The sequence below is a fragment of the Hyperolius riggenbachi genome, chromosome 11, assembly GCF_040937935.1.
Source record: "Hyperolius riggenbachi isolate aHypRig1 chromosome 11, aHypRig1.pri, whole genome shotgun sequence".
Classification (NCBI taxonomy): Eukaryota; Metazoa; Chordata; class Amphibia; order Anura; family Hyperoliidae; genus Hyperolius; species Hyperolius riggenbachi.
In genome coordinates, this window is record NC_090656.1 from 96,386,572 (window position 1) to 96,401,157 (window position 14,586).

The 14,586-nt window shown below is 41.6% G+C and overlaps 1 protein-coding gene across 2 annotated transcripts in view; it reads right to left on the reverse strand.

The window, feature by feature from the left end:
• Positions 1-13,841: 13,841 nt before the first annotated feature.
• The window catches only part of METTL15 (methyltransferase 15, mitochondrial 12S rRNA N4-cytidine), a 392,224-nt gene continuing 391,479 nt past the window's right edge, over positions 13,842-14,586 (reverse strand). For both annotated transcript variants that reach the window (XM_068259918.1, XM_068259919.1), the window contains one exon: positions 13,842-14,338. In XM_068259918.1, coding sequence (XP_068116019.1) covers positions 13,899-14,338 — 440 coding nt within the window. In that variant the 3' untranslated portion in view covers positions 13,842-13,898. The remainder of the gene's footprint in view (positions 14,339-14,586) is intronic.

The following is a 14,586-nucleotide window of genomic DNA, read 5'->3' on the forward strand; positions in this document are numbered from 1 at the left end:
CCTATCTCTCGCTTGTCCCTGTTTTCGTGTGTCTGTCTTGTCTGCTACGAACACTTGCTGGAGGCTCGGTGAGGTAACCATTAAGCAAGCGCTCGCGTTCTCTGTTTCGTGTTTGTCTGTCTTTGGTTAGTTAGGCGTGCTTGTCTCTGTTGTGCGTAACACGCGGATACTGCGCACGAACGCGTGCACTGTTGCAAATGAGTGCGGTGTTCGCGTTCAGCTAGCGTTTGTTATTTTCCTTATCTTTCTCTTTGTATGATTTGCTGTGCCTTTGCTACCCTTGTGCTCTGTCCTGCTCAGTCTTGTGTCGCTATTGGCAATCGCCATTCTTGCGATTGCGTTATCTACTCCGTTTCCGCCGTTGTGTGTTCGACGTCGCTGGGTGGCGACTACTTTGGTGGGCACACATTGGTTCTGTCCCTTTGCTCTGTTCCCTGTGGGCTATCCAGCTCTGCCTGATCGTACCTTGTCCTGGATCTGTACAATTCCCATTTGGCATCTGTGGCTGTGCAGCGGCTGTGTTCGCCTGCACTCCACAGCGCCATCTGCCGGTGGGAATTGCCCTCTGCGGGTGCATAGCACTTAACCTGGGTGTCCTCAATTATACGCTTGTGGAGGAAATCCGCCGCGTCAGCGCACGTCTGGTGCGCTGACCACGGAGACGATTCCACAATCGTTACAATATGTCAAGTTTTGATTGCTTAAAACGTTAAAAGATCATGATGCCAAAATGTTAGGTGGTTCCATTATTTTGTCCAACCCCTGCACGTCTAAAAGGCTTAATTGGTTAAACAGAGTCTGAAGCGAGAATAAATCTAGCTTCAGACCTCATAGTTAGCAGGGGCATGTGTGCCCCTGCTAAAACGCCGCTATCCCGCGGCTTAACAGGGGTCCCTTCACCCCCAAATCCCCTCCGTACAGCGGGGGAGCGCTTCCTGGTTGGGGCAAGGCTAACCGCCGCAGCCCTGCCCCATGCGCGTCTGTTAGCCGCGTATCTCCGCCTCTCCCCCGCCCCTCTCAGTCTTCCTGCACTGAGAGGGGCAGGGGAGAGGTGGCGATGCGCCGCTGATAGACGCGACTGGAGGCAGGGCTGCAGCCGTTAGCCCTGCCTCCAGGAAGAGAAAATTTTACGACCAACTTGCGACCAAGTCTTGCGGGGGTGGGTTTGGGGGTGAAGGGACCCGTTTAGCCGTGGGATAGCGGCGTTTTAGCAGGGGCACACATGCCCCTGCTAACTATGAGCTCTGAAGCGAGATTTATTCTCGCTTCAGAGTCTCTTTAAGGTGTAGTAGACAGTGGGATGTGGGGGATGGGTGGAAAAACAAGGGGTGGGGGAGAACGGTTGTCATTCAATAAAAATGGCCAGCCGGCCGAGGAATATTCTCACCTGGATCTGTGGCTGACTATTACTTTTACAAAACAGTTTTTCTTCTTATTATGAAAACTGATGAACAGTGAATACTAGTGATAAATCAGTAATAAAATAAACAACCTGTATTAAAAATAGGACAAAAGGGACTTAAGATCTACACCAGAAACATGCTTACTGTGTGATCAGAGATATGGAGCTATTAAAAAAATCAGTAATCAAATTGCATGGAACAATTGAATTTAGTGTACAGCACCGTATAGCTTATTCTTCAGGAAAAAATGATCAAAGTACCTTCTTCTTGAGGAACTTAAAAATTAAAAACAAATGTTAATTGCAGAATCCCCTTAACGTCACTTCCATGGCAATTGCGCAAGTGCTTTAAAGTTTTTATATATTTAATTTTTTTTAATCAAATTAAATATCCAAAAGGTGTTTCATGATATGGAATTTAAATTCAAATCTGGAAAAAAAGTTACCGTAATTACCTCATGATACTAGCATTCAATAGCAAAACTTTGTGTACACTGCTCAATATTGTTTGTGGTGAAAAATGCAAAAGAGCGATGAGCACAGATTATGTGCCCATGTTGAGCTATTCTTTTCACAGAGAAAAAATATCATGGAAAGTACGTGAGACTTTTCAACACTTTTTGTAGTCATTAGTAGCAGTTGCTACATATACAGTTGATACGTATTATAATAAATATTGGTGGAGCATAGGAGGATGTTTCAAACCCAACAGAAAACATGTTTAAACGTTTGTTAATTGCGGTATAAACTGCTCCACAATTTAAATAATTTATACTTTCAAGTGCTGATCCTGCCAAAACCTTTTTGTGCGAAAAACTAGAAGTAATTTTTTTTTCTTTGAAAATTCTTTTTATTGAACTTTTAATTTAACAGTACAAAATACGCACAAACATACATAACACCCAAACTCCATCAGCAAATCCGTGATTAAAAAGAAAAAGTTAGACCTCGGTAGAGGCTTCTCCAATCCTTCGTGAGCCCGTCCCTGAACTAGCACGAGCCACACAGACTGTCAATGTCTATGAAGTATCATGGAGCTGCTTGGGCATGGAGGAAAAAGCCATACAAAAACAGCTCCATGCCACTGGGCAGGTGTGGGCAGACTTGCGCATGTACAGTACAGCTGTATTCATACACGGACAGGAGTGTGGCCTCGTGAACCCATGTTGAAAAGGTTCAGAGTGACCCACCACTGAAATGGCGAGCTTTAAGGAGAGTGAGGGAGGCTCTGGATCATCGAGAGGTTACTGAAGTATCTTTTGAAGGCACGTTTCCCCCTTCATGGTTCCTTTAATGTAACCATCCCCTGAGACTTGTTTTCCAAAATCTTTGTGGCAAGGTTCATAATTTCCACCTTGCATTTTTATAATTAGGACAAGGGTCTTATAGGTACCATTGGATTTTTGAACTAGGAAAACCACAGACTAACATTTTTCTAGTTCCTGTAGGAGATAAGAAAAAGGAAGAGTAAATAATTTCTAGAATAAGATTACATGCAATCCTCCTTCACTGTTGGACAAAAAAAACATTAGCTTACCCTCAATGGCAGTTAGCATATCACGGCTTCCTATCTGTATTGACAGGTGCAATGCCTGTTGATGAACAAGAAAAATTGCATGTGTGTGTATATGAATCCCTATTTAATTGGACCCAAACACAAATTCTGATAGTAGTCTACGCCTCCCTTTGCATATGAAGGCCACATCGCAGGACAGGCAGGATGCACTTGCACCCAACCCAGAGTCCTTTTTTACAGGTCTGTACTGAGACAAAGGCCTATACGCAATTAACCTTTTCTCCTCAATTTTCTCCTATATTATATTTCCACACCTTGTCAATATAAAGCCTTTTAATCCACCAGCGAGTATGAAAATACCATCATTTTTATAGTACTTTTTCATCTATTTTTTCATACTTTTGCAGTTGCAAAGTCCTGAAATTGTATTTTAACCCCCTTGGCGGTATGATTCTTTCCGGATTTTAGGTTCTTAAAGCAGTACAATTCTTTTGCATGTTTTTGGACCTTAAAACCGGTAAAAAAAATCATGCTGCAGCTCAGCACTCATTCATCTCCCTTGAATCCAGTGCTGCAGTTTTCCCTCCGTCCTCCAGGTGGCACTGTAACCCTATAGTGAGATAGCAGGCTATCGTCATGACGACAGAAGGTGATCTCACCAGTGGGAAGCAGAGCCTCGGAGGAGAGGAAGAAGAATGGCGGCCAATGTCAGGATCCCCGGGAGGTGAGTGAAAAGAAAAAAAACGCCCGCAGCGCGCATTGCTCGGCATAGACCCCCGTGGCTACCACGAGTTCAGCTTGGGTTTACCACTCCTAGCATGTTTTTCCACACTGAGGTGTACTCGCAATTACCACTAAGGAGGTTAAAGAGAAGATGAAAACTATCTCCTTGGAGAAAACTCAGGAGAAATAGTGAATTGCACATGGGCGTAAGACCGTTATGCTATTCACTTTTCCCAAGTTTTCTCCAAGGAGATACTTTTTCATCTTCTGTATAACTTTTCAGTACCCTGCTTTTGAAAAAGGCCAAAAAGTAAGTGAAAAACAACCTAATTATTTTGAGTATTTTTTTTTACTTGATGGTGGCTTAAAGGGAACCTAAACTGAGAAGGATGTTTTTTTACTTTTAAAATCATACCAGTTGCCTGACTCTCCTGCTGATCCTGTGTTTTAGCCACAGCCCCTGAACAAGCATGCAGATCAGGTGCTCTGACTGAAGTCAGACTGGATTAGCTGCATGCTTGTTTCATGCCTGTGATTCAGCCTCTACTGCAGCTAAAGAGCTCAGCCGGACTGCCAGGCAACTGGTATTGTTTAAAAGGAAACATTCATATCCCTCTCAGTTTAGGTTCCCTTTAACCTCCCTGGTGTTCCAATTATGCGCAGCTGCACGGCTGCGCATGGTTTTTTAAACCTATTTTTTCTCATGTAGCTAGCCTATCGCTAGCATGATGCCCCCCTCCCTGCGCTTACCCACGCACCCCTCCGATCGCCGCCGGCACGCTTGCCCATAAGGAAATCCCGTTCTGCACGGGATTTCCTTTAGGGCTTCCCCCGTCGCCATGGCGACGAACTGAATGACATCATCGGCGTTGTGACGTCATAGGGAGTCCCGATCCACCCCTCAGCGCTGCCTGGCACTGATTGGCCAGGCTGCGCACGGGGTCTGCGGGGGGCCTCTTTAGAGTCGGGTAGCGGCGAGCGGCAGCGATCGCAGCAAACCCGTAGCTAGAAAAGTGCTAGCTGCGTGTTTGAAAAAAAAATTATTTAAATCGGCCCAGCAGGGCCTGAGCGGTAACCTCCGGCGTCTCTGGACGAGCCCAGCTCGTCCAGAACACTAGGGAGGTTAAAAGACATTTTATTGATAAGGTGTGAAAATATCTAGGAGAAAACTCTGGAGAAAAAGTGAATTGCATAAGGGCCAAAGGGCCTGATGCACAAAACTGCAGTAATATTGCTATGCATAGACAGTGCACAGCAATATTACCATGACTTCCGGCAGCGTGTACTGCAAGCGACACTATTAGCGCAACCCGCGGTATTCAAATAGCACGACCATTGCTATGGTAGCATGCCTTACCAATGAGTGTTGCCATTAGTAATGCTTGTTACGGTAGCAATAGCCATGATACTCGAGTACTGTAGGTCGTGGTAATAGTGTAACTCGTGATACACGCTGCTGGAAGTAAGGGTAATATTACTTCTGTCTGTGCACTGCAATATTATTAGTTTAATTTTACAATCCTTTGACTTATTAAACAAAGCTCCATGGTGTAAGGATATTAGATTCTACACTGCATATTCATTTTTCTTTCAAGGCAGGGGTCGCACTTATACAGAACCTGTAACAAAAAAAAGTTTCCCTGGGAGTTACTCACCTTGGGAGGGGGAAGCTTCAGGGTTCCAATGAGGCTTCCCCCTCCCCTGTAGCTGCAGGCAGTCCAGCACTGGCTCCCCCGAAGTGTTCCTCCCTCGACAAGGCTGACAAGCACTGATAAATTTACCTTTCCTGACTCCAGCGGGGGCGGTGTTGCAGCTCTCTGCACGGAGATAGGCAAAAATAGTCGATCTCTGTCGGGTCCGCTCTATTGCACAGGAGACTTGCGCCTGCTCAGTAGAGCGGGCCAACAGCGATCAGCTATTTCCACCTATCTCCGAGCGGAGAGCCGATACTGCGCCTGCGCTGGAGCTGGGAAGGTAAATATTTACATCCCAGCTGTTCGGGGAGCTTTATCGCCGCCACTGTGGGACCGAGGAGGATTGGGGAAGCCTCAATAGGATCTGGAGGCTTAACCCCGAGGTAAGTACCCCACAGGGGAGGTTTTTTCGTTACAGGTTTTCTTTAAATCTGCAGAAAATGGCTGCATTTTTCCGCAAACGATTCTTTGCATTTTCAGCACACTTGGCTGACAGCCAGCTGACTGTCGGCAACAGGGAATTGCACGCTGTGTGCGAAAAAAGGCAACCAGGCTGGTATTTTTTTTTCCTGCAGAGCATAAATGCACATTAACCCAACTTTACTGCAAATCTTTATAGGGAAGCATTATGTGCATTCTTGTGTGCTTTTTAGCAGCGCAAAATACATATTCAAATCTTTGCGGCTGTGCCCTGCCTCAATGATGTAAAAAGTGAACACTACCTGTATTTGTTGATTTTAATCACTGAGCTTTGTTGCAGCCACAGCGACAGCTTAAAATGTGAAATATTATATTTAAGCAAGAATTTGCATAGAAAACGTACGTCTGAGGTTAAGACAAGGATTGTTTACCAACTCAGAGACTTGCAAACAGATTATATTCAATTCTGTGTTGCAGGAACACACTAGCTATGTGTCATCCTTCAAATTGTCATTGTGACTAAGAAATGCATTTTGTTTTTAAACACGTATGCAAATTTACCATATAGCATAAACATGCCTGTAGATAAACTGGCACTCTTCCATGTTCAAATATTTTGACATTTCTTTTCTGTTATAATCATCTTACAGACAAGCTAGTTGATTGCCCTTTCCAAGTTTGCACAGAACCAAAACAGAGCCACAACTATGGTAACTTGTAAAGATTTGCTGTGTCTCAGATGCTATGACAGTGTCTCTAGCCACCCAAGGTGAGGGCAATGAGCAGATGATCTACTAAAACTAGAAAATTAACTACTTACTGCATCTTGTGTAGTATATTCACAGCCAGACAAAACTTCAATTGAAGTACCAATTGAAGTATCAATTGAAAATAAGTCTATAGCGGTTGTCGGATGATGTGCACTCCTGCGTGTGCTCCCGTTGTCGCCCGTTAGTGAAGAGATGAATAAATGGGAATGCAGTTCCCATTCAATAATCTAAGTCCCCGATTCAATGAACACCGGTGTCTATGAAATGCCTGCATTCATTGCATCTTCCTGTTGATACAGTGCCACGCATTATTCCGATTCACGTCCTTGCGTACGTGAATCGGAAATAATGACTGAGGACATCTTGTAGCCAAATAGTAAATTACAAAAAACAATCATAGGTAGTTACCTCAGGGACTGAACTTTTTTCATATTTATGTCAAGAGGGTATATTACTGTTAATTTTTAATTTACTGGCTTGTAATTAGTGATGGACGGAGAACTGAAAAAATACACCTTTACTTCCAAATAAAACATTGGCGCCAAATTAAATATTTGTGCCATACATTGTAGTAGGGACATTTTTTTAACATTGCAATAACCAGGACAAATGGGCAAATAAATTGTGTGCCTTTTATCCACAGTAGAACGTTCAATTTTAACACTACAATGTCCAAAAACTGAGAAATAATGATTTTTTTCTTTTTTTTTCTTATTATTCCCATTAAAATGCATTGAGAATAAAATATTTCTTAGCATAATGTACCTCCCAAAGAAAGCATAATTGGTGGCAGAAAAAAACAAGATATAGATCATTTTGTTGTGATTAGTAGTGACCTACATAATATTTTTCTCTAAATGTGGCCAAAAACACAAGGAGGGTGATTTACAAGATTGTGCATTCACTGAGCAAACAACAGCCAAGTATTTATGCACGCCGGTCACAAAGGCTGTATGGGAATTTACTAAGATTTCTGGCCACCAGTGATGGCAGCGGCATTCACCTACTAAACATTAAAGGTTGCTACTTACATGTGCAGCATCAGTGCTGTAGCTAAAAAGCTTTGGTCCTCAGTGCAAGTTCTGCATTGGGCCCGCAAAGCTTTCTATATATAGCAGTTCATATGGTGCCAGAAAAAACAGCTAAAAGATATCCATAGTATGAGAAGTGTAAGCAGAGGGAAACAGTTTGTTAATGATTACCACTATTCCAAGCATCTATAGAAGTGATCATTACCAGCATAACACCAATGAAATGCTAATACTGCAGGTGAGGAAGGGCCCATTATAGGGTGCTCTCTGGTCCAAGGGCCTTAATGCGATTTCAACTTCTGTATCCCCTATTGCTACACCACTGTGCAGCATATTCTGTATATGGGGATATGTTTAACCACGTCAAACCTTTTCACCTACAGCAGCAGTTTTGACGTGTTAGCTACTGTATGTCCCGCCTCCCTATTAAGTTAACAATAATTTTATCACTCACATTCTTCAGGTTGGAGTGAGCTCTGAGTGGTCCCACACTGCATCATAGAGATGATCTGCATATACAGCAGTGATGCATTGTGGGACACCTCCGAGCTCACGCCAACCTAAATAATCGCAACTACCTTCTGTTTTAAGAAGGGAAACTTCTGATTTGCATAGCATATTAGTAAGGAGGCTTTTTGGTCTCTTTCAGCCCCCTTACACACTCCTGGGAATTCTGGTTCACCGTGATCTTGCTGGGCAATTTGTAACTCAGTAAAGCGGTTTGAAAATAATTTATCTTTCCTGTGATCCTAACCCATGACCAAGCATCAGGAAATGCTGAACAGCTGTTGCGACAGGATTTCTTTCCCGGGATCCACCCACTTTAATGTTTGCTGTGTGATTTATCTGCTACTGCTCATTGTAATAAAGGGACAGCTCATGCTTAGAGCTGTGCCTCAAAGACTTGTGATTTATTTCCAGTCCTACCCCATATGATAAGCAGCTGTTGTCAGCCAGTACCATTTATTTTTACTGAATGTGAATTCCAAAGCAGACTGTGATCTGAGTCCCAAGCTCCTGTGCCTGAATGGGAGCGGTTCCCTGCAGCCGTGTTCCAAAATGTAGTAGAAAGACTTACAAAAGTATTACAGCAGCAGCAGGAGACCTAACCCTCTATATTAATGCCTATGGCTCTGACATTAAAGAGCATATTTAGTAATAGGTATACACTTTTTATTTATTTCTTCACAGCCATACGCATCAGTTCTTTGGGCAATCTCTGGCTCATTCATTAAAGACCAAAGACTGATCTTCATAATGCAGTAGGAACAACAAGGTTTGGATTGCATTATGCTGCCCAGGAACAAGTTCTCTGTATCATGTGATCCAGATTAACCAATGATGTGAAATCACTTTTTCCACTGGTACCCTGCTCACACAGTGCTATACAGAGTATTTTGTCTTTTCACTATATGTATCTTGTAGTGCATTTATAATCGTCTAGAGACAGTTTTTTTTAGGGGGAAGCCGATTAACTTATCTGTTTTTTTTTTGGGGGGGGGGGGGGTATATGGGAGGAAACCAGAATGCCCAGAGGAAACCCACACAGACACGGGGAGAATATACAAACTCCTTGCAAATGTTGACCTGGCTGGGATTCGAACCGGGGAACCAGTGTTGCGCTAACCACTACGCCACCACTACGCCACCACTACACTAGGATTATGCAAAGCAATTCTGAGTTGATGCAGGATTATGCAAATTTGGAATGCAAAAACATATGCAGCATGAAAATGGACCAATAAAATTCTACCAGAGTGCAATTTAATTGGATACAACATTCCAAGACAATAACGAGATGACTCAATGTTGCATCCCCAATTAAAACCGCACCAGGGAGTCGACCAGCCACCACCCGTACCCACTAAAGGTGCAGACTTCAAAACAAGCAAAAAAAGGCTGGGTCTCAACTTGGATTTAGGCCAATTGGTGCCACAGTACAAAGCACAAAGTTTAAACCTATGCAGCCTTTATCAAGTGCTTACGAAATGATTATGCAACCACCACATTTAAGTGCAACAATTAGTATAAAACACACCCACTGACTCAGTGGGTGGGCACAATACTTAAAGAGACAAGCTACATTGTTAGTCACAGAGAATTCTGTTTGTGTGGAATCTAATTGGTCCATTTTCAAGCTGCATAAATTTGAATACAACATTTGCATAATTGAGCATCAACTCAGAACTACTTTCATCTCAATGACCATCCCTGTTTTTAAATATATATTAAAAATCATGTTATGAAAATGTTATGCATATTTACAATGCAAATGATTTCTAAATATGCATTATCAACAATCATATATTAAAAATCTTTCCCTGATAATGTGGCCTGCGCCAAACGTCTGCCTTGTCATTCCCCAGAAGGAACGAAAGTGCTCAGATCAGTAACGTTTCAGTTCTGATACCTGTATGCACAATTATTAGGACCTTCTTAGAAATAGTCCATAATATTAATTCTGCTAAAAAATACTCAAAATTAGAATTGTCAATATCAACAAATATTAACATTTTATTTTCATAGTTAAAACAGCAACTGTCAAATTCTACATAGACATACAATGAACCGTTATTATGCAAGGTTTATTTCCAAAGTCTGTAAATGCTTTTAATCAATAAAGTAAATAGACCATCAAAACAAATATTACTACTTTTGTCTAAAGGTGCATAGAAACCTGTGATTGATGTCACCCGTCGGGTATCGGCACCCGCTGGGCTGGGGTGTACAGACGTGTGTTAGCTGTGTAGCTGACAATATGCTGCATTGCTATGTGGAGGGTGACGGAGCCGTCGTAGGTGACTTCACACCTGCGGGGGGAGAAGCAGCAAGAACAATAGAATCGGCCGTTGCTGGGGGTGAGTACATCCGCCAGGTGAATCAATTGCACATGGGGGGGTCACTGTACACACCTGATTATCAGTTGAGGCAGTCGTTATCAGCGCCTCAGCTGACTTGAGTCAGGTGTGTGTACAAGGCTTAAAGAGAAACCATAACCAAGAATTAAACTTCATCCCAATCAGTAGCTGATACCTCCTTTCCCATGAGAAATCTTTTCCTTTTCACAAACGGATCATCAGGGGGCCCTGTATCTCTGATATTGTGGTGAAACCCCTTCCACAGTGGGATGTCATTCAGGACCATGGCCTCGATTCATCATTGTCTTTGTGATAACTTTTTCCAGTTTGTTAAATTACCGAATTTGAAGTTTATCGATTTCTAGTTGTATTCATCAAGGTTTTTCTGCATTCGGTATGGATTTCGATAAAATATCGATAACAATTTGGTAACCATTCGGTAACGTGTCGATATTTCCATTTTACAGTGGTAATTTAACACAAGGCCATAAGATTCCCATGGAATTGTGGGTAAAAGGCAGTCCTTTGAACACTACGTAGCAACATTCTGAATAGGGCTTAACACCTGGACCAGGATTCTGGAAGTGGCTTGGGACAATCTCACAATTTCGCCAGCTGCGGCTTGATAGAAGCCTTTTCTGAAAAAATGTAGTGCAGCTAGCAAATTAGTTATTCCCCGGCACTGCCCGTGTTCTCTTACAAGATGATTCAAGAGAAATGCCGATGTCCTGTTATACCAAATAAATATATTCTCTTGTAAATTGATATGGTTCTAGACCTTTTTCTTGCCCTTCTGCACCTTTGAATTACTCTCAGCTGATACATAACCACTTCAAATGGCTCCATCTTCTCTGTCAGCAATGATCTGACAGGAATAACGACAGAGCAGTGAAGGAGATAACTAATCCTAAATGTAACGCTAAACCACGCCCACTTTCATTTTCATAAATTGCACTTTCTTCCGTTTTAACGGATCACTAACGAATGATTACCGAATGATTACCGAATGCTCGCTAACAGCTGTAGATAAATGTGATGAATCCTGAAATCAACTTAGCGAATTCGGTATTTTACCGAACTGTCGTTAACTAATTTGATAAGGCCCATGACTTTCTTCTCCTGAGTTTTCTCCTAGGTGATATTTTCACACCTAGGCCCATATTCAATTCACCTTTTCACCTGAGTTTTCCCCTAGGCGATATTTTCACACCTTGCGATAAAATTTCTTTTAAACCAACAGCAAGCAATAAAATACACAAAATAAATTTGATAATACTTTTTCACCAACCTTTGGGTACTTTTTCAATTGTAAAATTCAGAAAAATTATTTTAAAGAGAAGATGAAAATTATCTCCTAGGCCCATATGCAATTAACTTTTTCTCCTGAGTATATTCTAAGAGATAATTTTTCATCTTTTTCGCCTGAGTGGGCCATATGCAATTAACTTTTTCTCCAGAGTTTTCTCCTAGGTGATATTTTTAAACTTGTCAATAAAATGCCTTTTAAGCCACCAGAAAGCAAGAAAATGCTCAAAATAATTTTTGCAGTACTTTTTCACCTATTTTTTGGTACTTTTTCTATTACAAAATGCTGAAAATCTATTTTAAAAAGATGTTGAAAATGTCTCTTCTAGGAGAAAACTCAGGTGAAAAAGTGAATTGCATATGGCCCAGTATCTCCTAAGAGATAATTGAAAAAGTACAGTCGAAATGATTTTGAGTATTTGTTAGCTTGCTGGTTGTATAAAAGCCATTTTATATGCAAGTTTTCAAAATATCATCTAGGAGAAAACTGATGTGAAAAAGTGAATTGCATATGGCCTTAGTCAATAAAATACCTTTTAGGTTATCAGTAAGCAAGAAAACACTCAAAATAATTTTGATAGTATTTTTCACCTACTTTTAGGTACTTTTTTCAATTGCAAACTGCTAATAAGTTATTTTAAAAGAAGTTGAAAAATCATCTCCGAGGAGATAACACAGGAGAAAAAGTTAATTGCATATGGCCCACAGTCTATTACCAGTTTCCATAAGTCTAACACTGCAGGGCACTGATAAATTAGATGCAAGAAGGGGTATTCAACCATGTGATATTTCAGGCAGGTTCTATCAGCTGTGAAAGATCCCTTAACCTCTTGAGCGTTACGATGCTCAGGAGGATTTGCATTGTCCGTGCCCCCCCCCCTTGCATATTTATTAATTTAAATGTGTCATATAGATACTAGCTAGCACTAGGCTAGTTAGTATTGTTTGCCCCCCCAGCTGGATACACTACCACGTCGTGATCCCGCGATAGGCGCAGCCTCCCTGCTCAGCTCCAGACTTCACTAGGGGGAGGATCGTACATGACGTCTGGACGTCATGAGCAGTCCTGATCCTCCCCATAGTGAGGACTGGAGCTGAGCGGGAGGCTGCTCGATCGCTGGATCCCGGCATGGAAATGTATCCAGCGGGCAATCGGGGGGGGGGGGGGGGGGATTGTGGGCAATCAGGGGGTGCTGGCAGACAATACTAGCTAACCTAGTGCTAGCTAGTATCTAAATAACACACTTAAATAAATACATTCATTCCGGCGATCCCCGATGCGCAGCAAAACCTCTGCAGCGGCATGCCCGACACAGTGTTGGGCATACCACTAAGGAGGTTAAAGAGGAACTGTAACCAATGATTAAACATCATCCCTATCTGTAGATGATACCACCTTTTCCATTAGAGATTTTTACCTTTTCTTGAATAGATCATCATGGGGATCTGTGTGGCTGAAACTGTGGTGAACCCCTCCCACAGTGTGATATCAGGACTTAGGTCCTCACAGTTTCCTGTCGGTGAGCCTTGTTGCATTGTGGGAAATAACAGCTGTTTCCAACTGTGCTTATGTACTGTATAACTATGAAAAAACAACCTTTTAGCCTATCACAATGTTATGGAATGTGGTTATAAATAATGGCAGTTGGTGCTGTCTGTTTTTTCTTGTCTACCAGTAGTAAAGATGATGCCTTACAGGCCCATTGTTTATCAAACAAAATGAACAAATTGCAAGGTGAATATGAAATGTATTGATTTATTTTTTTACCCCTTTTCACTAAAGTTCCTCTTTAAGTTTTCAAGTAGGCATGCTGGATAATATGTAACTGTGAAGCTTATTCCCTAATACAGGGTGAAACCAGCCATTGTGATTTTAGATGCTCCACCTATCCCTCTTCATCCAAATATGATATATTATAGCTAGCATTATTACCTTCAATCTGGGCTATCATGTGCATGTCCTATACTGTACATTACACATAATGTCCCGCATTGTTACACTTTTCAGATTTAGGACCAATGAGAATTAAGCAACAGAGAAAGTTAGGTCTAGGAAGTGGGCCCACAAGGCATAGCAAGTCAAAATGCCTAAAATCTTGAATAAAAGAACTGTACAGCTGTGTGAAAAAATAGTAATTTAGCAATCAGTTTGCTTTCTAATTTATATAAATAATTATTCTTAAAGCTTAATGGCAGCTCTCAGTTTGGCAGATCTTCCTCGTGGATTTTCAAGGACATCTTCATAATTTGGCAGAATAACTTTGCGCTGTAGAACATTCCATGCTGCTTTAGACTTTGGAATTTCAAATTCTTCATCTGTCTCTTCCTCTAAGTCTAGGTCCTTCCAGCTCCCCTGTCTAATTCGATGTCTAGAACTTAGATTAGGTCTTTCATCCATGTTAATTCCATGTAGAAACCTCTTGACTATTCGGTCTTCCAACGAATGAAAAGTGATCGCAACAAGTCTTCCATCAGTTTTTAGAAACTTCTGAGCTACCTGGAGCCCCGCATAGAGTTCATTGAGCTCATTGTTTACAAAAATACGAAGGGCTTGGAATGTTTTTGTTGCTGCATGTGCTGGTCGCTGAAGTAAATCTTTGCGATGATACATAGTAACTCCTACAAAAAAAAGTGAACATATAAAGCTTCAGAAAAATTACTTACATTTTCAAACAATTATTATGCTACCCACAGAGATCAACTCTTGACCAAAACATTACTTTGGTATTTTCCAGATAATTTAGAAACCGTACATAAATGCAAGTATATCCCATTGAATACACCAATTATACCAGGATAACAGAGATTCTATAGCATGAGGTTTTGGAAAACTATAGAGAGTCAATTTAGTCTGTTAAATACAAAAA